The 24,709-nt window shown below is 37.1% G+C and overlaps 1 protein-coding gene across 2 annotated transcripts in view; it reads right to left on the bottom strand.

Annotated features, from left to right (window-relative positions):
- SLK (STE20 like kinase) overlaps positions 1-24,709 on the bottom strand; it is a 72,675-nt gene that overhangs the window by 15,823 nt on the left and 32,143 nt on the right. Inside the window, exons 8-13 of one of the 2 annotated variants that reach the window (XM_012770608.2) lie at positions 15,743-15,871; positions 14,051-15,424; positions 10,626-10,756; positions 10,303-10,426; positions 8,384-8,563; positions 5,873-5,965 (exon numbers count right to left, since the gene is read on the bottom strand). In XM_012770608.2, coding sequence (XP_012626062.1) covers positions 5,873-5,965; positions 8,384-8,563; positions 10,303-10,426; positions 10,626-10,756; positions 14,051-15,424; positions 15,743-15,871 — 2,031 coding nt within the window. The remainder of the gene's footprint in view (positions 1-5,872; positions 5,966-8,383; positions 8,564-10,302; positions 10,427-10,625; positions 10,757-14,050; positions 15,425-15,742; positions 15,872-24,709) is intronic. The other variant, XM_012770617.2, reaches the window with a different exon arrangement.

The raw sequence follows: 24,709 nt of genomic DNA on the forward strand, positions 1-24,709 counted from the left end.
CTGTAGTCTCAGCTACTCAGGAGGCTGAGGCAGGAGGATCACTTGAGGTTGCAGTGAGCTATGATGATGCCACTACACTCTAGCCCAGGCAAAAGAACAAGACTGTCTCAAAACAAAAACAAAAGCCACACACAAAAAACAAAACAAAAAACAATCATTAACAATGTCACTGAAAAAATTTCAATGAATATTTAAATTCAGCTATAAGGACTTCTGAGTTTTACTTAAAGAGATGCAAAAATCTCCATGCCTATCTTTTAAGCAGTTATAACAAAAAATGTTGTTCAAGATTCCCTTTTTTTTATACTTTTTTCTCTGTGTATAAGCTTCCCTTTCTCCTATAGTAAATATTTGTAACAAAACTAAATTGTTTCTCTAATTTAAATTGTAAAACTTCTATATGCAAACTTGTTTAATAAACTTAATATAACCTGCAGATATATGGAAGGGTTTTCTTTTGTTCAACATTTTTATCATTGATTTGCATACAGGATTTTAAAAAATCTGTGCAGACAGAAATGATGGGTCTGAATTAACTAGCATTAATATAAATCTTACATTTAGACTCAAAGAAATCAAATGCAAATGTGAAGGATAGGGTGAATAAATATTTCTGTGAAAATAAAAAAGGTAAATATAAGCCACTGCTATTAAAAAAGTGAATATAATTTCTCATCTATAGACTTTTTATTTATATTACTCTATGTCTAGATTAAACAAGGTAAGAGAAAACTTTTATTATTACATGTCATGAGTTGTTCTAAGGAAAAAAAACACAAGAAAGCTTTTATTAAGCATTTACTGCTGGGCACTATATTACTTACAGGGTTACTAAAATTGATAAAAGACAGTTTTGCCTTCAAGGAGCTTCCACTCAATTGGTCCCAAGTACCAACAGTCTTGGTCTATCAGTCCACATACAGAATAGTGGGCCCTTTCCCTTAGCATCACACTTTTGGAAGTTCAAAAGTAAACTACAGAAAACTCAAAGCTGGGAATAAAGGGTTCAGAAAACATGCCTCACAATGAATGACTGAAAGAACTACAGAAGTATTCCTTGAAGCATTTAATACATAAAGGGTAAAGAGCTGAGACTGTTTCATAGAAGCAGGGAGAACTAGTGTTGTGCAGCTCCTGAAGGTAAAAGAAGAATCACGCCTGTAATCCTAGCACTCTGGGAGGCCGAGGCGGGAGAATTGCTCAAGGTCAAGGGTTCGAAACCAGCCTGAGCAAGAGCAAGACACAGTCTCTACTAAAAATAGAAAGAAATTAATTGGCCAACTGAAAATACATGTAGAAAAAATTAGCCAGGCATGGTGGTGCATGCCTATAGTCCCAGCTACTCGGGAGACTGAGGCAGAAAGATTGCTTGAGCCCAGGAGTTTGAGGTGGCTGTTAGCTAGGCTGATGCCACGGCACTCTAGCCCCAGCAAGAGAGTGAGACTCTGTCTCAAAAAAAAAAAAAAAATCAACAAGTAAAAGTCAAGGTAGGCAGATGTAGAGAGGTCCTAACAAACAGAGTTAGCAAAGAACCCAGCTGCCTTATAGAGCTATGGACTTGAATAATAAAGCAGAGTCTGGATGACTACATAGTAGTAGACACTGCATAAAGGATTTTTTATATTAAAGCTGAAAAGTATTTGAAAAGGTCCCTCTCATATTAATATTTTTCATTACCTCAAAAAAAATGAAATGTTAGTATTATTGAGCATTCACCAAATTTCCTAACTCAAAAGCCAAGTATGATACATTCACAATGGAATCTGTAATTACAAATTACTTTTAGGAGTTAAAAGAGATCTTATATTACAAAAAGACTGCACAAATTACATTTACCTTAAAAAAACACACACACACAACACATGGAAATAATCAGCAGTAGTAACAAAAGACAACAAAAGAACCCAAACTATTAAGGCCAAATTCATTTTTTAAAATGGACACATAAATTGTAAAATGAGTGCCCTTTAAAAGTACCAGTTTAAATTCTGATAAAGAATTTTATTATATTAATCAGATAACCATAAACATGAAGAATACCACTTTGAGTTCAAGAAACTGTAGGAAAGGGTTATGTATATTGGGCTCTTTGTACAGAATGCGATCACATTAACTCAAAACAAAGGCTAAAAATGGTAATGATCAGAAAAGTGATCATAATTCATAATTTCTCCCTGTCATTTAAAAAAATCAATGTTTTACTTACTCTTTTAGAAAACTGTAAAAAGAATCAAATAGCTGCCAATAATTTAACAAATACGTCTAATTTCAGGAGAGGGGAAAGGAGTAGTTGAAATCAAGCTGTATTCTATCTATTCCAATTGTATATATCAAACATCACAAACAAAAATTATAGTGTTAAATGAGGAAGTCATCTCCCTGTGGAAACTGTGAGAAAGAATACAGTCTGGAATTCCAGACTTAACTTAAAACTACAATGAGGAGAATAGCAGCTCATTTATTCATAACTATTTAAATAAATGGAAACTAGAGTTAAATGGAACTAAAATCACTACTTTTAACACAGCTTTTCTGACCATATCCATAATTAAAACATCTAAATAAACATATATGCAATCAAAATGTCACTTCACACAAAGATAAAAATCTAATCACAGCATTCAATTTCTCACATGTGCAAAGTTTATAAAATACTATTGGGAAGATATTTTACTTTTCTTGAAAAAAGGTGAAAATTTCAAATTAGAATTTATGGTTTTAGAAATTAGAGGTAGATAGAAAAAAGAACACTGTATTAAAAGTGTTCTAGTTCCAGCTCTACCATCAATCTCTTATGTGACTTTAAATAGATCACTTAGTCTTCTATGCCTCAATTTCTTCATCTTTGAAATGGATATACTCCATCCCTATCTTAGGATGGCAGCAGTGAAAAATCAAATGTGAAAACTCTTTGAAGAATACTGTACTGTACTATAAAGTAAGTCAGGTTATTACTATTATTTTCATTATAGATATTTATCATCTATCAATCTTCTAGATATCAGCAAATGAAGCCAACAATGAAAAGGCACATGTGAGTCGAAGAAAAAGCAGGTAAAACAGAAGGCATCCTCCCAACAGGCACGCGGGACTTACGTCCTGCATTTGGGCGTTGAAGACTGCACAAGATGACAACTGAAAAGACTGAATCATGACCTGAGCAACACCCTGTGGATCAGAATATAATGCACCTCCCAGGTAAGAATATATCTGAATGATTTTTTGTAAATGGAAAGAATAATTATATGAGTTTCTAGAGGCCTGGAACAAGCCACTTAACAAAAGAGCCTCTTTCTCATTTACAAAATGAAGGATTTGAACTTGATCAGTCATTTCCAAACTCCAGTGTGTTGCTGGTTTTTTTTTTTAAATCAGTAGAATCCTCTTTTTAAAATCTCACCAAAAAATCTCAATTTAAAAACAGATCAAAACTGGTGTTGCTTTAGTTAAAGTACAAGCAGAGGCCTACAACCCATGGTTCTTGTCTTTATAAGGATTCCCAGAGTTGCTTTTTCCAAACTCAAAAGCTCCTGGGAGCTCAGTTTGAAAACCACTGGGCTCAGATGATAAAATACATTATAGCTCCATGAGCATATAGCTATTATTTATGAATTCTCAAAAACAGTTTAAAATAGACTCTGTAAAGTTATCAAGTTCTGGCACCTTCATTCAAAGCAGTAGATAGAAATACTTTTAAAATTTGTTAGATTACTAAATTCCTCATTAAATGTACCAAAGAAATTTACTATTACTTTCAGCTCTAGTTGTAAAATACAGGCCAGCCCCAAAAATTGTATGAAAAATACCAACAAAATTTTATTAAAGCATAAGATCACCTAATTCATTCAACACTAAATTCTCAATTTTAACTCTAGAATTTAATATATTACCTTTTGGAATTTAAAAAGTCTATATTCCTTTACAAGGCAAAACCATATTGCTATTAACTAGTTTGAAATCCAAATTAACCAAAAGTAGATGTGTGGCCAGCAAGGACTTCCTCTTCACTTGTTAACAATACCTGGCCACTGGGTCAAGCTGATAAAAGTTTAGATGCAGCACAGAGCACGTAGCTTAAATATGAGAGGCAGTATGGTGTGGTGGTTCAACGTAGGAAATGTGGAGCTACTTATCTGGATGAGAATCCTGGCTCTACAACTAACCAAATATGTGACCTTGGAAGAGTCACCCATCTTTCCTCTGCTTTAGTTCCCTCATCTGTAAAATGTGGATAATAAAAGTAATTACCTCAAGAGTAATTAGATTAAGTGAGTTCAGACACATAAAGCATTTACAACAGTGCCTGACACAGTAAATGCTATGTTTGCTATTAGCACCTTAAACTAGCAATTTCAACACCAAGCCAAGACAAAACATTTTAATGGCTCATGGCAAGGAAAAAAAAACAAAAGCAAACTAAATTTATTCAGGTAAGCTGGCTTTATTTAAATTTTAAATTCCAAGATTATGTTTTCCTTATTTTTCATGGTATTAAAAATGTTTCTCCTTGGAAATCATAATGGCCAGTGAATGGCAGTTTTTAAATATCTATATTTAGCAAAATTAAAAAAAAATTTTTTTTTTTAATGACACTCTATGCCATGGTCCCCAGTGCTTTTTGTTGTTTCTATGCTTCATTTTATGGGTCTATAAAATCTAAAAGTCTGGGAACCACCTTTTAAATCACATAAAACCACATTAAAAAGATAATTTGAAGCAACAATACATAATCCATGTTTCTTTTTCCTTTCATTGATATATGTAACTAAAAATTGTGCAAAAAATTAAAAGATTCGCCTTTCTTTGTAAAAACAAATCTTGTAAAGTCATATGACATAATTTTAGAAAATTCTATTAAAAATACTGGCCAGGCGCAGTGGCTCACACCTGTAATCCCAGCACTCTGGGAGGCCGAGGCGGGAGGATTGCTCAAGGTCAGGAGCTCGATACCAGCCTGAGCAAGAGCGAGACCCCATCTCTACTAAAAATAGAAAGAAATTAATGAGCCAACTAAAAATATATAGAAAAAATTAGCCAGGCATGGTGGCGCATGTCTGTAGTCCCAGCTACTCGGGAGGCTGAGGCAGAAGGATCTCCTGAGCCCAGGAGATTGAGGTTGCTGTGAGCTAGGCTGACGCCACGGTACTCTAGCCTGGGCAACAGAGTGAGACTCTGTCTCAAAAAAAAAAAACAAACACAAAAAGCTAATTTATCTAGTTTAGTAAAGAATTCACTCATCTTCTGATAAGGCTCAACCATATCATAACCTAGATCAAGTGTATTTATTTAACTCTATAAAGTAAAAATAGTCTACTCATTTGACTGCTGGATTCTGAACCAAAAAGAAAAATAACATACTTAATATCTAAAATCTGGTTTTAAAGTTGCTTATGTTGTTGAGCTTAAAAGTAATGTTTGATCTACCATTTGACATTACCATTTACCATTTTTCTTCTAACTTTGAACTTTATAGAAATTATGACCTTGTAATAGGCATACTTTTTGTAAGCCCAATGCTTATATATTCACCTTCTATTTTTCTTCCTAAAACATCATCTATCAAAAATTGGCATTACTACTTAACAATGTAAGTTCTCATGATTAATATCAGATAACAGTGGATTATTCATTAATATATTTATTTCATCTGGATTCCACTTTCCAAACATTCCATTTAATTTCATATTAGCAACCTAAATGTCACCTTAGTGTGAATTTAATACTACATAAAGCTGATCTTGGGAATCTTTGGATGGGAGAATTCAACGTTATATAATAATTACAGTTAAAATTTACCCTTTCAACCATGGTTCATTGAGCTCTGAGAAAATGGTGCTTTCTGTTTTTAGTAGCATTAAGCTGCTGCTGTTACCTGAGCATGCTGGTTTTGTGCAAGCTCCTCTTTCCTGCGTTTCATGAGCTCTTTTCTCAGCTCTTTGGGTGCTTTCTCCACTTCATTTATAACCTACAGTGTATAAGCATGCAGGAGGTGGGGAAATAATACTTTCTCCACAGCAAGCATTTATGTGAGCAGACAAGCTACAAGTCAAATATTAAAGGTGTTAAAAGATTCCTTTCAACATGCATTAGCACAGGTGTTAGTTTGGTGAAAAAGAATAAAAGGATAGAACATGCGTAATCTCAGTGCAGAAAGGGACACTACACCATAGGAAAGGTTAATTAGTTGCTTAATTATCCCTATATATCATTTTCTCTTTTAAAGGTCCAAAGATTATCGGTGAAGAATTACTTGCAGCACTGATGCTGAACTAAAGGTGATAAACTCAACTGACTTTGAAATATTTTCAAATTATAAACATAATCTATTGACATTATTTGAAATATTAAACATAAGGAAAACTAATGGCCATTTATAAAAGGATAAAATTTCTTAATTGGCTTGATCATACCCAAGAAATAATTCTAAATGAAATCCACTTAATGAGACCAAGAAAAAAAGGATAAAGGAAAGCATGTCTTAGAATACACAAAGGAGAAATAAATGGATACAAAGTTGTTTTTTTCATAAAATGCACCATTTTATACATGGTGTGATAAAAATGAACATATCTGATAATCTTGTGTAGTATTAGAATAATATTCTCCTTTGCTGACAATTTAAGCCAAACTTGTCAACTTAAAAATCAGTAATATAAGCACTCTAACAATTTAGTAAGCTATGATTTACTATACCAGATAAAGTACATTTTAGAGTTTCTTCTTTTAATCATTTCAAAATCCTAGATGTATATTTCATCTAACAATAGATCTACAATCCAACTATGAAAAATGATCATGTAGAAGCACCAAAAGAAACCAGATTCCAAATCACCACATGCTATTGATGGTCCGTGAAAGAGACTGATTTTGATTTAACACAGTGTATTTAAAAATTTCCCATCAGTAATCCCTCATGAAGCCAAATCACCATTAAAAGGAAGAGACTCCCCAAATGCAAGAAGTTTAGCGATAAGGAAAAAAAAATACATAATGTAATTATATAAAGTAGCATTGATTTCAAACATGTTCACTGGCTAAAACTCTCCCACACCAAAAGGATAACAATAACTAGAGACTTTAATACATTTAGGATTAAGCCACATATTTACTTGTAAAAATTTTTTTAATTTAATCTGATATTTAAAGAATAATCTCAATAAAAACTACCCATAGTTTTGACAAAATTAACATATAGGCCTAGTAAAGTCATACCTCATGGTACATAGAGAGCAAATTCTACATACAACATAATGAACAGTAACAAAATAGTGATTTCTAGAAATGGAAGCCACATCAAATAAAATTACACAGCACTTCATCCATCTTTTTACCTAAAGAAATCAAAGAACATACTGTATTTATTAATGTTCAACTCTATCCTTTTTAAAACAGATCCTGAAGAGGTAGCAATATGACATTCAATTTTCTTCATAACTTAAATGTCAGAGTCAATGAACCTGAGTATTTGAGATGTGTAACAAAAGTAAAAATGCATTTAGTAGTTTGGTTGAGGTTGTTTTTTTTTTTTTTGATTCAACCCTAATCAAACTGATCATAATTTTCGTCCCTATGGTCTTTTATATCACAGAAAGGTAACTCCTCCTCCTACATTGAAGATATAAAATAAATCATAAAATTATCTCTGAAAACTGCTTATATGTAAAGGTTTCATAGTTTTATTTTAATTTGGGATGAAGAGAGACACTAATATAATACGCAAATCACTCTTCTGAATCAATGATAATCTTTCTTAGTAAATAATACTGCAAACCAATTCTATAACAACATAGAACAGTTTCAGGAAAAATGAATAAACTCATTCTAATCAAATGACTTTATAGATTCTTTTTACTTTTGATTCTTCACAGAAACTCACAATTTCATGAGCTTATAGATATTATTTAGAATTTCAGGTTATTCAGCTTTTATTTGGCACAATGTCCAAGAAAAGCAATAAAGCTAATCAAGAAATAAATTGCTAAAAGTATAATAATTTATAAATAATGAATTATTGCTGCCACCAGCAAACACAACAGCAAGTTTTCATAAAAAAATGTTTCTATGTAAGGCCTTAAATATGTTGTACTAATAAAAAGAATTAAACTCAATTTGAAGACTTGGTTCAAGGTTTAGCTGGATATTTAGTGGTAGTTTGTGAACCTGAACAGGCCATTAAAACCTCTTTTACTCCAGTCTTCTGGGCATAAAATGGGGATAACACCGGACCTTACCACTACCCTATGTGACTGTTAGCGAAGACTGAATGAAAGAAGGAATGAGTGCTACTTAACTATCAAGTATTATTCCTATTTCTTTAGTCAGTCTTAAATTTACATGTAAAAAAAAAACAGCTTTAGTAATTAAAAACAGTAGTTAGAATTACCTCCTTCTTTCGGTTCTTTAGAATATTCTGAAATTTGGACAGCTCTTTCTCTTGTTCTCCTTTAATGCGTTTGGCTTCATCTCGCAAGCGATTTGTGTGTTCTTGTTCCAGACGTTCAATAGTTTGTTTCTGCTGTTTTTCTAGATTCTCGATTTCCTGGTCATATTGTCGCTTTTTACTCTGTAAAACAATGTAACTCAAGATGACTGAGTATCACCCATATTAACTTACTATAGTGAAGATGTGTACTAAGAGCACATAACTAGTATGTAAGTTTAGTGATGTGCTACAATCTTTGCAATATCAAACAACTCAAATGCACTAAAATGTGTTATGAAATTTTTCCAAAAAATGAGTTAATTTTTTATTTCTAACATGGAAAATGTTTTCTCTATTATGCATGTAGTAGAATGTTCAAAACTTTGAGACAATCCAGAATACCCAGTTGTTATGAAGTACTAAAGCATGTTAGAAAAATGTCAATATTTATCCAATAAAAATTCTGATAAATTAAAGAGCTTACTTGAAGTCTATTTTAATATAACTTGTCATTTTCAGATTTACTCTTCCTCATTAAGGTTATTAAAATAAATATCCTATTCCATAGAAACAAATCTTTTGGAATTATAAATCTACTTTGTCCACAAGATTCCTATTTATGTAATACTCAAGTAATAATGCAATTCTGGATATAGGTATACTTAAATATTTGTAAAGGAGGCTTTTTAAAAAATTGAAAAGCAAAACATTTTAGAAAATTATCTGAGCAGGGAGACAGTTTTTATAAGGTTGTAAAAAACAGAATATAAGCACTATAAAAATACTCAGTGAGAACAAAAGTTCATTTTCTTAGGAATTATCAGTTATAATCCAACACATGTAATCAACAATGTCACACTTCCCATAAAACAATCTTTATCACTAAGAATTACAAGACAGCAAAAGGACGATATTTAAAACATGAATACTTCTAACACTCCAAATGATCTTTTTTCTAACCTAATGTTAAGGCAGATATTCAAGGTAAATTACTGACATTTTCTATCACATTACTAATTTCTTCCCCCAATCTGGACACAAGGTAAAAACTGAAGGACTCAGTGACAATTACCCTTGACTAGTCAGCACTGTTTGTTCTAACAGCAGTGAATGGGGATTTTGAGGCTTAACTGCAGGTGCCAGGAAAGAAAGTATATTTTTAAAAAGCCCTTGAGAAGTCCCACTACTCAGCCAGGTTCTTGAAGACAACTGGCCTTGATTGGCTTAAAATCTTGGATTCTAATTCTGAAAGATTAAATTGGAGCACTGAAAAATTATCCAGCAATAGGCACATGTAAGAACTTTCTAAGCCATCTACTGGCTTTGTGATTTTAAGTTTTCATGATGTGGATGGACAATCCTTACAAGAAAAAAGAACCACACACACACAAAGGCATCCAAAACACCAAAAAGATAAAGGCCAAAATACATCACAAAGCCAGAGAAACAAGTTCTAAAACCCGCTAGTGGCCAGGCGCCATGGCTCACACCTGTAATCCTAGCACTCTGGGAGGCCGAGGTGGACGGATTGCTCGAGGTCAGGAGTTCGAAACCAGCCTGAGCAAGAGCAAGACCCTGTCTCTACTATAAAAATAGAAAGAAACTAATTGGCCAACTAATATATATAGAAAAAATTAACCGGGCATGGTGGCACATGCCTGTAGTCCCAGCTACTCGGGAGCCTGAGGCAGCAGGATCACTTGAGCCCAGGAGTTTGAGGTTGCTGTGAGCTAGGCTGACGCCACAGCACCCACTCTAGCCTGGGCAACAGAGTGAGACTCAGTCTCAAAAAAATAAAATAAAAATAAAATAAAACCCGCTAGTATGATTTTTCACTAAATTTCATTAACACAAAATGGTACAAAAATCTAAGACTTTACCATCATTTCCTGCTCAAAGCGCCGGAAAATTTGTTCTCGTTGTTGCTGCAGTTTACTATTAAGCTGTTGTTGGGCTCTTTGCTCTTCTTTTTGAAGAAATCTTAATTCCCGAAGTTCCTGACGTCTGATGAAATTTAGTAGAGAAAGACAGTAAACATTACACCTTTGAAGTAACACTTTGAAACAAAAGCTTAAAATTTTTTTTCAAAGGGAAGAGTAAAAGAATAATCCAAAATCAGCCAAGAATTTACCCTTGTTTCTCTAGTCTTCAGAGACTGAAAAGAAGTTAGAAACCAGTTTTAATTAACTGTTTCTCTACTCACCTAAGAAACCTCAATTCTTCAGTTTTGGAATCACTATCTGTAACTATCTTTGACGTTGTTACACTCACTTCTACACCATCAACAATAAATTTGCGTGTTTTCTTCAATGTTTTCTTTTGTCTTCTTGTCTCCTGAGGGAGATTTTATTTTAGTTAGGCTGTGTAGAGGCAATACTGAAGGTAGAGAACATTTTCTTCTTTTATAAAAAAAACAACTCAACAGCAATGAAGACTATACATATAAAGTACGAATATAAAACAGTAAAGATTCATCTGTGGAACCAATTATATCATCTTAAACCTTATCTGACTTAAACATGACTTTACAGATGAAATCAAAATTTTTAAAAGTGAAATTATGCATTTTGATGATGTATATGTATAATTTTATGATATCACATCATAATTAGGCAAAAGTGATAATGAGCAATTCACATAAATAATTAATATAACTTTTACATGTTAACCATTTTTCTTCAACTTTTCATGTTGTAGGTTCTCAGATATCTCTGCTTTTTAACTGACAAAACACTTAAAAATGAATTCTGGGGTTCATCCCTTCAATCAATTAAGCCTGATAGCTAGGAATCTATTTTTTTAAAAAGCTCTAAGGTAATTTTTTTTTTTTTTTTTTTTTTTTGAGACAGAGTCTCGCTTTGTTGCCCAGGCTAGAGTGAGTGCCGTGGCGTCAGCCTAGCTCACAGCAACCTCAAACTCCTGGGCTCGAGTGATCCTTCTGCCTCAGCCTCCCGAGTAGCTGGGACTACAGGCATGCGCCACCATGCCCGGCTAATTTTTTTATATATATATCAGTTGGCCAATTAATTTCTTTCTATTTATAGTAGAGACGGGGTCTCGCTCTTGCTCAGGCTGGTTTTGAACTCCTGACCTTGAGCAATCCGCCCGCCTCGGCCTCCCAAGAGCTAGGATTACAGGCGTGAGCCACAGCGCCCGGCCTTAAGGTAATTTTTAAACACTGCCAAGACTGGGAATAAAAATCTATTTAATCATTAACAATAATATCAACAGCCCTCCTCAGGAACAGAGACGAATGTGTGATCTTAGAGTTAGTAGAAAGACAGCACCTCTACTGTACCCAAAAGTACCAGATCTGGCCAGGCGCAGTGGCTCATGCCTGTAATCCTAGCACTTTGGAAAGCTGAGGGGGGAGGATCACTTGAGGCCATGAGTTTGAGGCCAGCCTGAGGAACATTAGCGACACCCTATCTCTACATAAAATAGAAAAATTAGCTGGGCATGGTGGCATGTGCCTAGAGTCCCAGAAACTTGGGAGGCTAAGACAGGAGGATCACTTAAGCAAAGGAGTTGGAGGTTGCAGTGAGCTATGATGGCACCACTGTACTTTAGCTTGGGTGACCAGAGGAAGACCCTGACTCAAAAAAAAAAAAAAAAAAAAAGTACCAGATCTGCCTGCTAGCTATTGCCTAAAATTCTTTATCAAGATTAAAGTCTGGGGGGAGGGGGGTGGGTATATACATACATAATGAGTGAGATGTGCACCATCTGGGGGATGGTCATGATGGAGACTCAGACTTTTGGGGGGAGGGGGGAAATGGGCATTTATTGAAACCTTAAAATCTGTACCCCCATAATATGCCAAAATAAAAAAAAAAAAAAAAAGATTAAAGTCTTCATTCCTCAACTCATATCCAAAAACTTTTAAATGCAAACAAATAATAGAAGATAATAGAAAGATAACACCCCTAATACATTTTGGTAAAGAGAATAAGTGTTGAGAGAACAAGCAGGTAATTACTTGGTTTTGTTGTTTTGGTTTTTGTTTTTTGAGACAGGTCTTGTTCTGTCACCCAGGCTGGAGTACAGTGGCACATTACAGCTCACTGTAACTTTGAACTCTTGGGCCAAGGGATATTCCCACCTCAGCCTCTGCAGTGGTTAGGACTACAGGTGCATGCCACCACATCTGGCTAATTATTATTATTATTGTTTTTAGAGACGGGGTCTCGCTATGTTGCCCAGGCTGGTCTTGAACTCCTGATCTCAAGGGATCCTCCCACCTCAGCCTCCCAAAAGGCTGGAATTACAGTTGTGAGCCACTGCACCTGGCCAATTACTAGCTTTTGATACAGGGGAAAGGCTTAGACAGCAGAGAAAACAGAAGTGGAAATACTAAACTCAAAATACATTAGAATTGTAAACAGTTTGTCTTTGGTACCTTCCAATCACCTTTCTACAGTCTTCTTACTGTTCTATTCTCCAAGGTTCCAGTATCCTCATGGTCCTCTTCCTAAGCCCTGAACTATGGTACCATATCTAGGCTTCTTCTAAAATCTAAAACTGGCATGCTCTAAAAAGTACATCTATCTCCTCTTAACCTCCAAGCTTCACATTTCTTCAGCTCCTACTAATGTTCCACAATTAATATTTTAATTTATACATAAGTATTTGCACTTTTAAAGATGCTGATTAAGTCAGTGAATGAGTGTTAGATTGGCAGAACTTCAGTCAGTTTTACCAATCTATTTTTTTTCTTTTTTTTTTTTTTAGTTATTTTTGTTCAGCTTTGGGAACAAGTAGGGAAGTTTTACCAATCTAAATTGGTAAAACTAACTAAAGAATTGGTAGAACTAACTAAAAAATCTAAATCGGTAGAACTAACTAAAGAAAATTCAGGGAAGATATATAATCATTTGGGGCAGACAGGCAAGCTGATCAGTCATACCCTGGAGTCCTGTCTCTTAAGTTAGTTTTCCTAGGTTGTTACTGCTTTTTTGTCTTCTCTTCTGCTACTTAACAACCAACGGTCTCTAAGAAGTATTTTCCAAAGGGTAGTACATGGCTCACCTGCACTACAATTCCATGGGATCTTTTGTTACAAATAACTAATTCCTGGAACTTATCTTAGACTTCTACATAGCCCCCACTGGTAACTCCTAAGCAAAGGAAGATTTCAGAATTATGCTCTAATAGCTTCAGGTGTACTAGGTTCTAGTGTTTGGTTTTGTTTGTTTTCTCCACAATGGTTCTCATGGCAGTAACAGTATCTGTGACTTTGTGGTTCAGTGGTAAATCTAGGATTGTTTACACACTAAGCATGGTTAAAAAGAGATCATTCTTTCATATATTATTGATTCTTGCTAAAGTCACATCCATATACATGTGATTAAAATACCTAAATCTAATCAAGCAACTATATTGTACTGTTTATCTATATTAAGTTTGCAAAAATAGGTAGGTCCTACCAAAAAATTTAAAGATTACATCCAGAATCTCTGTCCTTAGTTCTTTTCAACTGATTACCTTCATAAGCCACAAGTATTTATAGGGTTAATATTATTATACAGTAATCTATTGCTGTTTTATTTTTAAGACATCAATTTCACATGAACTCTGAATTGCCAAAATGACAAAGAAAATCCCAAACAAGAACCTATGTACACTTACTTGTAAAGATATTGATCCACTGTCTTTAGTTTTACTGAGGAAGCTAGAGATGGATAAATTCAAGTCAATGCTGCTGTTATCAGCAGTGGAACCAGTGCCTGAATCAGCATCATTTTCCTTTTGATTTTCAGATTCTGGAAGCAGCATGGTTTCAGTTTTTGACAAAGCACCAATTTCTCCTTTATTTTCTGCATCTCCAGAGTTGATATTAATACTGGGTATTGGAACAGGCTGTAGTTCACTGGGCTGTGAAGCTGCAGTAACCTGAGGTTCTGTTTTAATTGGCACTTCACATGACATTTCTTTTTTCTCTGTATCTATCTGAGTAGTGGCTTTGTGAGCATCCTGAGTTTCACCTCCTAAAACCTTCTGGTCAGCATCAATAACTACATTTCCAACCTCTATTTCTTCTGCACTACTTGACTCAGTAATTTCTTCAACCTCATTTGTCCCTGGTTCTTCACTGGTCTCCAATATGTTCTCTGAACTGTTTATTAATTGTTCCTTATTTTTATCTTCTACAGATTTTTGATCTATCTTATTAGTTTCAACTATTTCTTTAATAGAAACTTCCTTAGTACCACCAGCCTCAGGACCCTCCTCAGGCTTGCTTATTAATTTCTGGTCTACTTCAACCACTTCCTCCCCATCATTACTCTGAGTATCCTCAGCACTGTTTTCAACAACCTTCTGAACAACATCTACCGCTTCATTTATTCCTACCACATTACTTGTATCGCTAATCACATCTTTTTGAATTTTGTCATCTTTTCCCAATTTCTCTTGGCTGTCTTCCTTTTTAAGTCCAACTTCACTATCAACTGCCTGAATATCTGCCTCTTTTTCTCCAGTCTCTTGAGAAACTAAATCTATTGTTTGAATAGCAGTATCTTTAATTTCTTCAGATTTTATAGGCCTATTGTCGAATGTCTGTTTCTCTTCCTGATCTCCTTCTTCCTCAGATTTTAGATTATTTTCGATGTTTGTTTCTAAAGTTATCATTACATTATTCTCTTTTCCTTCACTGACTGAGTTAGTGTTCACAGTTTCTTGGTCTTCTGTATCAGGTAGATTTTCAAACTCAGGTCCCTTCTCTCTCCCATTCTCTTTGATTACTGTTGTTCTAGTATGGAGTTCAGCCATGGCTTCTAAATGAGCATCATCAACATGTTCCTTAATTCCATCCATAGCCTTTTCGGGTTCATCAGTGGTAGGTTTTTCAATAAGAACTTTGTTGTTGAATTTATCTTCAGAAGTATTACGTTCTGTCTTTTCTGAGACAGATTCCAAAATACAAGCATTTTGTGAAAGTTTATCTTCTTCAGAGCTGGCGATACTAAGGTCAGAGGAGGCACGCTTATCTGAAGGTATTGCCTAAAAAATATTTTATACACATTAGTGTTAAAAAATGACCTCAAGATGTTAACTAAAACAACATTTACGTAAAGGTGATGATGTAGTATCTTTATTCAATAAATGTTGAAGTTATAAAAATAATTTAAAGAACTGACAATTCTTCACATAATAAATATAACAAAAATACGTAACAAGGAGCAACTTTGCTACTAATATTCATCTCTAGAATTAAAAGTTTTGTATTGCCACTCATCAATCCTTAGATACAGGTGCAACCACATCTCAAAACCCAACTATAAAAATTAACTCAATAAAATTTCCTTTCTAAATACCAACCAGAGAATTTTCTGTTTCTTCCTCATCATCCTCCTCTTTACCATCTTCAACTTCTTCTGTTACTTCAGCCTTTGCCTCTGCAATCAATTCTCGGATTGGTTTGTTGGAACCAACAGTAACAAAGGGATGCTGTCGATCATTAAAAAGAGCATACTCAATAACAACTAAAATACCTGCTTGTAAACTAAGTTTCAAACACACAAAATATACATTTTTATGTGGTAAAAATATAAACATATGGGGAAAAAAAAAAAAGACAAACAACCTCAGGTAATGTTACACCTGGGAAAAGAAAGAGGAAAAGAGGGTGAGCAAAAGTAGGGACGATCTGCAATTGGATCTATTTTTTTTAAGACTCCGAAGCAAATCTGTCAAAATGTTAAGAATTGTTACATCTGGAGGATTGTCAAAAATGGCGGACTAGGGATGACCTCCTGGCTCTCTGCTCTTGGAGTGGGAGGTGAAGAAGGCAGCCTGAATCACTCAAGTGGGTAGCTCTCCCACATGATCAGCTTCACGGAATTGCAGGGAAGCTTCGAGGGGCAGCAGTGCCGGGAAAAGGAGGAAAGTGACTCAGTGGATTTGCTGTGAAATTACGAGAATCCGAGTGGTACTGCGGGGATTGGAGTGTAAGCTGGCCGCGCTCAGTGGCCAGCCAAATGGCTGTGTGATCCTTCCCACAGGGGAACGACTTCTCCTTCACCGACCTCTACGTCCACGCAAGCAGGGATATGCCTGAAGACAGCGTGAAGAGGTAACACGGACGGGCAGGCAGGTTGGAGAGGAGGCAGGGGTGGAAAGTAATTTGAAATCTCCAGGGCACGGTGTAAGGTTGCCTTTGCTGGGAGATCTATAAACACCAGCAGCTTATGCCTCGCTTGTGAAGGGACAGAAAAGAGAGACAGATTGCTCATTTGACTGAGTTGCCCGGTGGACCTGGGCAGCGGCCCAAGTGCTATGAGGGAGGGAGCAGAAGAGGGGAGTGAGAGCCATCCTCCGGGACCCTCCCCGGGGATCTCCAGTGGCCCAAGCCCCGCTGCCACCAAGGATGCACGGATAGTTTTCGCCCCTCCACGGAACTTGTCCAGTTCCCAGCTGCGTGAGCTCTGCCAGTGAAGGGACAGAAGGCGGGGTGAGAGGCATCCTTCACGGACCCTACCCAGAGGTCTCCAGAGGCCCAAACCCTGCAGCCGCGGAGATGTGCTGATAGTATTCACCCCTTGGCAGAACTTGTCCGCGATTCCCAGCTGCTTGAGCTCTGCTGGTGAAGGGATAGAAGGCGGGGTGAGAGGCATCCTCCGCGAACCCTCCCCAGAGGTCTCCAGCGGCCCAAGTCACCCCGCCGCGGGGACGGGAGGATAGTTTTCACCCCTCCACGGAACTTGCTCGCGATTCCCAGCCCCCTGAGTTCTGCTGGTTAAGGGACAGAAGGCAGGGTGAGAGGCACCCTCCACAGACCCTCCCCAGAGGACTCCAGCTGCCCACGCCCTGCCACCAGGGACTGAGATGTGCAGATAATTTTCACTCCTCCGCGAAACTTGTCCGCAGACCCCAACCGCTTAAGCTCTGCCAGTGAAGGGGCAGAAGGAGGTGAGAACCAACCTCCATGGACCCTCCCCAAGGGTTTCCAGCAGCCCAAGACCCACCACTGGGGCGCAGAAAGTTTTCACCCCTCAGTGTAACTTGTCCGCAGACCCCAGCTGCTTGAGCTCTAACGGGGAAGGGGCGGAAGAGGGGTCTAGCGCCATCCTCCGTGGATCTTCCACAAGGGTCTGCAGCGGCTAAAGCTCCACTAGTGATATGGTAAAGGGATAGTCTTCACCCTTCAGTGGAGATTCTCAGTGGTCCCTGGCAGCTCAAGCACCACTGATTTTAGCTCATAATCCATCCCCTGCATCTCTGATCCTCAATAAAGCATCCAGATGAGAAAGAACCAGTGAAAGTTTACAGGAAACACGAAGGACCAGAGAGAAAAGTCACCTCCAAAGCAAAATACTCATGTTCTATCGTCTGACACCAACTTACATGATATGAGTAAACTGACAGAGGAAGATTTCTGAATATGGATTGCTACAAAACTAAATGGAATTGAAGAGAAAATAGAATCACAACATAGAGAAACCACAAACAGGAAATGAATGAAAGATTCTCCAAAGAAATTGAGACTATCAAGAAAAACCAAACAGAAATTCTGGCAATGAAGGAAACAATTAAGGATCTCCATAATTCAGTGGAAAGCCTAAAGAACAGGATGGACCATGCAGAAGAAAGAATCTCAGAACATGAAGATTATGCCTATGCTCTAAACAAATCAGAGGAAGAAAGGGAACACAGAAACAAGAGACAAAACCAAAGTTTATAGGAACTGTGGGATTATGCTAAAAAAAAACAAATATCAGATTGATTGGGATTCTGGAAGGGGAAGAGGAACATTCTCAAGGGCTGGAAAACCTATTTCACGGAATACTGGAGGAAAATATGCCAGGCCTGGCCAGAAATCTTGATATCCAGATACTACAAGCACACAGAACCCCTGGGAGTCTCAATGTGAAAAGGCAATCACCTCGCCATGTGGTTTTTTAGGCTGACCAAAGTAAACGTGAAAGAAACAATTCTCCGTGCAGCGAGACAAAAGCAGCAAATGACCTACAAAGGTAAGCCTATCAGACTAACAGCAGACTTCTCATCTGAAACCTTACAAGCCAGGAGGGATTGGGTCCCTATCCTTAATCTTCTAAAACAGAACAAAGCCCAACCTAGAATTCTTTATCTGGCAAAATTAAGTTTCATCTATGAGGGAGAAATAAAGTCCTTCTCAGACAAACAATCACTGAAGGAATTTGCAAAGACCAGACCATCCCTACAGGAAGTTTTTAGACCCGTATTTCTAACCGAACAGGCCAGTAGACACCCTCAAAGTGAAATCGTCACAGAATTAAAGTTTAGATCTTGAACTAAATGATGGCTCAAGGAGTAAAACCAAGCAACAAGACTCCACCCAACAATATGAATGGTAATCTTCCTCCAATTTCAATCCTTTCAATAAATGTAAATGGCTTAAACGGTCCTCTGAAGAGACACAGACTGGCAGAGTGGATAAAAATTCACAAGCCTAGTATCTGCTGTCTACAGGAAACACATCTAACCCACAAAGATGCCCGCCAGCTGAAGGTCAAGGGATGGAAAACTATCATCCAATCAAACAAAGTCAAAAGAAAGGTGGAGTAGCTATACTATTTGCAGATAATATAAACTTTAAAATAGTAAAAGTAAAAAAGGATAAAGATGGCCATTACATAATGGTGAAAGGGAAGATCCAACAAGAAGATTTAACAATTCTTAATATCTACGCACCCAATACAGGAGCACCCAATTACTTAAAGCAAACCTTGTCTAATATAAACACCTTGTTACATAATACTACCATAGTAGCAGGGGACTCAACACTCCATTGAATGATCTGGATAGATCCTCCAAACAGAAAATAAGCAAAGAAATAATGGACCTGAATAAAGCCCTTGATCAAAAAGGTCTGACAGATCTCTATAGAGCATTCCATCCAAACAAACTTGAATTTACATTCTTTTCAGAAGCCCATGGATCCTACTCCAAAACTGATCACATCCTAGGCCACAAATCAGATCTCAAAAAATTCAAGAAAATAGAAATGATACCTTGTATCTTCTCTGACCATAACGGTATAAAATCACAGTTGAATTCCTATGGAAACACTCAACCCCTCACAAAATCATGGAAACTAAACGATCTATTATTGAAAAAGTATTGGGTAAAGGAAGAAATTCAGAGGGAAATCAAGAATTTCTTCGAACAAAATGATAATGGTAATACCTCTTACCAAAACCTGTAGGATGCAGCAAAAGCTTACCTGAGAGGAAAACTAATAGCAATTAATGCTCACATCCAAAAAGCACAAAGCTTAGATACAGACAACCTAATGAATAAGCTCAAGAATTGGAAAAAGAAGAGCAAACAATTTCCAATCCTAATAGAAGAAAAGAAAAAACAAAGATCAAAGCAGAACTAAATGAAATGGAAAACAAGAGAACTATACTAAAAATCAACAAAACCAGAAGCTGGTTTTTTGAAAAGATAAACAAAATTGATGGCCCTCTTGCTAGATTGACAAGGACCCAAAAGGAAAGGACTGTAATAAACTCAATAAGAAATGAAAAAGGAGAGATCACAACAGATACCAAAGAAATACAAAACATTATATTTCACCACTATAAAAAACTATATGCCAAAAAACTACAGAATGAAGATAAAATGGACAAATTCTTGGATTCATACAAACTCCCTAAGATCACGCAGGAGGCAACAGAATTCCTAAACAGACCAATCTCAAGCTCAGAAATTGAAGCAGTAATTAAAAACCTGCCCAGGCTGGGCACGGTGGCTCACGCCTGTAATCCTAGCACTCTGGGAGGCCGAGGCGGGTGGATTGCTTGAGGTTAGGAGTTCAAAACCAGCCTGAGCAAGAGCGAGACCCCGTCTCTACTATAAATGGAAAGAAATTAATTGGCCAACTAAAAATATATACAAAAATTAGCCAGGCATGGTGGTGCATGCCTATAGTCCCAGCTACTCGGGAGGCTGAGGCAGGAGGATCGCTTGAGCCCAGGAGTTTGAGGTTGCTGTTAGCTAGGCTGATGCCATGGCACTCACTCTAGCCTGGGCAACAAAGTGAGATTCTGTCTTAAAAAACAAACAAACAAAAAAAAAACCTGCCCAAACGGAAAAGTCCTGGGCCAGATGGCTATACTTCAGAGTTCTACCAAACATACAAAGATGAACTCATACCTATACTACAGAAACTATTCCACACCATTGAGAAGGATGGTATCCATCCTAACTCATTCTACGAAGCCACTATCATCTTGATACCAAAGCCAGGAAAGGACACAACAAAAAAAGAAAATTACAGACCAATATCCCTCATGAATACAGATGTAAAAATCCTAAATAAAATTTTAGTGAATAGAATTCAGCAGCACATCAAAAAAATAATTCACCATGACCAGGTGGGCTTTATTCCAGAGATGCAGGGATGGTTCAACATACGCAAATCTATAAATGCAATTCACTTCATAAACAAAATCAAGAACAAAGACCATATGATTCTGTCAATAGATGCAGAAAAAGCATTTGACAAAGTCCAACACACCTTTATGATAAAAACTCTTAACAAAATAGGCATATGGCTTATACCTTAAACTTATCAAATCCACCTATGACAAACCCACTGCTAATATCATTCTAAACAGGGAAAAATTAAAATCTTTCCCCCTTCGATCCGGAACTAGACAAGGATGCCCACTATCTCCTCTCCTATTCAACATAGTGCTTGAAGTCCTAGCGATAGCAATCAGGCAGGAGAGGGGTATTAAGGGCATTTAAGTGGGGGCAGATGAAATCAAACTCTCGCTCTTTGCCAATGATATGATATTATACCTAGAAAACCCCATGGACTCTTCCAAGAGACTCCTAGACTTGATAACCAAATTTGGTAAAGTTTCAGGTTATAAAATCAATATACACAAATCAGAAGCATTCATATATGCCAAGAACCATCAAGCAGAAACTCAAATCAAAAACGCAATACCCTTTACTATAGCCCCAAAGAAAATATCTAGGAGTATACTTAACAAAAGATACAAAAGATTTATACAAGGAGAACTATGAAACACTAAAAAAAGAAATTGCAGAAGATTTAAACAGATGGAAAAATCTACCTTGTTTATGGATTGGTAGAATCAATACAGTTAAAATATCATTATTACCTAAAGTGATCTACAGAATCAATGCAATCCCCATCAAAATACCATCAGCATATTTTACAAATCTAGAAAAAATAATTCTTCACTTTGTATGGAACCAGAAAAAACCTCGTATAGCCAAAGCAATCTTAAATAAAAAGAACAAACTGGGAGGCATCAGTCTTCCTGACCTGAAGCTGTACTATAAAGCAATAATAGTTAAATCAGCCTGGTGCTGGCACAAGAACAGAAGCATAGATATCTGGAATAGATCTGAGATACCAGAGATGAAACCATCAGTATACGGTAACCTAATCTTTGACAAAGCTGACAAAAATATACATTGGGGAAAAGAATCTCTCTTCAATAAATGGTGCTGGGCTAAGTGGACACATAGGTACTACAGTAATAGGGTATTGGGCAGGTGGGAGGGGGAGGGGGTATATACATATATAATGAGTGAGATGTGCACCATCTGGGGGATAGTCATGCTGGAGACTCAGACTTGTGGGGGGAGGGGGGGAATGGGCATTTATTGAAACCTTAAAATCTGTATCCCCATAATATGCCGAAATAAAAAAAAAGTTAAAAAAAATAAATGGGCCGGGCGCGGTGGCTCACGCCTGTAATCCTAGCTCTCTGGGAGGCCGAGGCGGGCGGATTGCTCGAGGTCAGGAGTTCGAAACCAGCCTGAGCAAGAGCGAGACCCCGTCTCTACTATAAATAGAAAGAAATTAATTGGCCAACTAATATATATACAAAAAATTAGCCGGGCATGGTGGCGAATGCCTGTAGTCCCAGCTACTTGGGAGGCTGAGGCAGCAGGATTGCTTGAGCCCAGGAGTTTGAGGTTGCTGTGAGCTAGGCTGACGCCACGGCACTCACTCTAGCCTGGGCAACAAAGCGAGACTCTGTCTCAGAAAAAAAAAAAAAAATAAAAAAAATAAATGGTGCTGGGAAAACTGGTTAGCTACATGCAGAAGAGCAAATCAGGACCCCTACCTCTCACCTCTCACAAAAATTCACTCAAGATGGATAACAGACTTAAAATTAAGACATGAGACCTTAAGAATCCTAGAAGATGATGTTGGGAAAACCCTATCAGACATTGGCCTAGGCATAGAATTTTTGAGGAAGACCCCCAAGGCAATCACTGCAGCATCAAAAATAAACAAATGGGAACTGATCAAATTAAAGTTTTTGCACAGCCAAGGAAACCATCGGTAGAGCAAATAGACAACCCACAGAGTGGGAGAAAATATTTGCTCTCTACACCTCTGATAAAGGTCTAATAACAAGAATCTATCTAGAACTTAAAAGAATTAACAAGAAAAAATCAAACAATCCCATCAAGAAATGAGCGACAGAAATGAAAAGAAACTTCTCCAAAGAAGACAGAATAATGGCATGCAAACATGTAAAAAAATGCTCAACTTCTCTAAGTATTAGAGAAATGCAAATCAAAACCACAATGAGATGCCACCTAACCCCAGTAAGAATGGCCTATATGAAGAAACCCCAAAACAACAAATGCTGGCGAGGATGCGGAGAGACAGGAACACTCCTACACTGCTGGTGGGACTGCAAATTAGTACAACCTTTGTGGAAAAGAATTTGGAGATACCTCAAACAGCTAGAAATAGAAATACCATTCGACCCTGCAATAGCATTGTTGGGCATCTACCCAAAAGAGCATAAGACATTCTATTATAAAGACATCTGCACTTGAATGTTTATAGCAGCATAGTTCACTATTGCAAGGTCATGAAAACAACCCAAATGCCCATCAACTCATGAATGGATAATTAAAATGTGGTATATGCTCACAATCGAATATTACTCAATCCTAAGAAATGACTGTGAGCTAGCACCGTTTACGCTATCCTGGATTAAGCTTAAGCCTGTTATCCAAAGCAAGGCGACACAAGACATGGAAAATGGGCCCCAGATCTATTCTCCATCAAATTGGTACTGACTGATTAAAACTATGGTTTTCAAATGGTGGCAATGCTCACCAGGGATTCGGGGGCAGGGAGGACCCAATCTTAGGGATGTGGTGAGCACTTCAGAGGGGAAGTGCATAACTCTAACCCTTCTTAGGGAGAGCCAAAGATATACAATGTAACCAAAATGTCAAAAAAAAAACAACCCAAAACACTTTTTATCGGGTGGTGGGCAGGTGGGAGGGGGTAGGAGGAAAGGGGTATATGCTTTCATAACCTGTGTGGTGCACACCACCGGGGGACTGGACACATGGGGGGAGGGAGGGGGGGCAGGGGCAATGTTTGCAACCCTAACAATATTTGTACCTCCATAATATGATGAAATAAAAGGAAAAAAAAAAAAGAATTGTTACATCTGGATAGTAGGCTCATGTACTTTTTTGTATGCCTGAAAATTTCATAATTGAAAATTTAAATTAAAATTTAAAGCAAGTTTCATGTCAGTACATTATTAGTTCTTAAAAAGCAACAATTATCTATATAAATCCTACCAAAGCCTCAATATTCCAAAACCTTAAGAGGTCTGTTAAAAGTGTCTACAAACACCTGTGTTTTGGGCATGATTCTGATATTCTTGAGGCTAAAAAGACATTTTTTTTTTATTTCGGCATATTATGGGGGTACAGATTTTAAGGTTTCAATAAATGCCCATTTCCCCCTCCCCCCAAAAGTCTGAGTCTCCATCATGACCATCCCCCAGATGGTGCACATCTCACTCATTATGTATGTATATACCCGCCCCCCTCCCCCCTCCCACCTGCCCAATACCCTATTACTGTAGTACCTATGTGTCCACTTAGGTGCTACTCAGTTAATACCAGTTTGCTGGAGAATATATCTGGTGCTTGTTTTTCCATTCTTGGGATACTTCACTTAGTAGTATGGGTTCCAGCTCTAACCAGGAAAATATAAGATGTGCTATATTACCATTGTTTCTTAGAGCTGAATAGTACTCCATGGTATACATATACCACATTTTATTAATCCATTCTTGGATTGATGGGCACTTGGGCTGTTTCCACAGCCTTGCAATTATGAATTGTGCTGCTATAAACATTCGAGTAAAAAGACATTTTATTCATCTCTGCACGAAGAGACCTTCAAATGTGGGGGTAGCAAAATACTACTAGAAAACATGGGCCAGGCACAGTGGCTCATGTCTATAATCCTAGCACTATGGGAGGCCA

Source organism: Microcebus murinus, chromosome 14 (genome assembly GCF_040939455.1).
Source record: "Microcebus murinus isolate Inina chromosome 14, M.murinus_Inina_mat1.0, whole genome shotgun sequence".
Lineage (NCBI taxonomy): Eukaryota > Metazoa > Chordata > Mammalia > Primates > Cheirogaleidae > Microcebus > Microcebus murinus.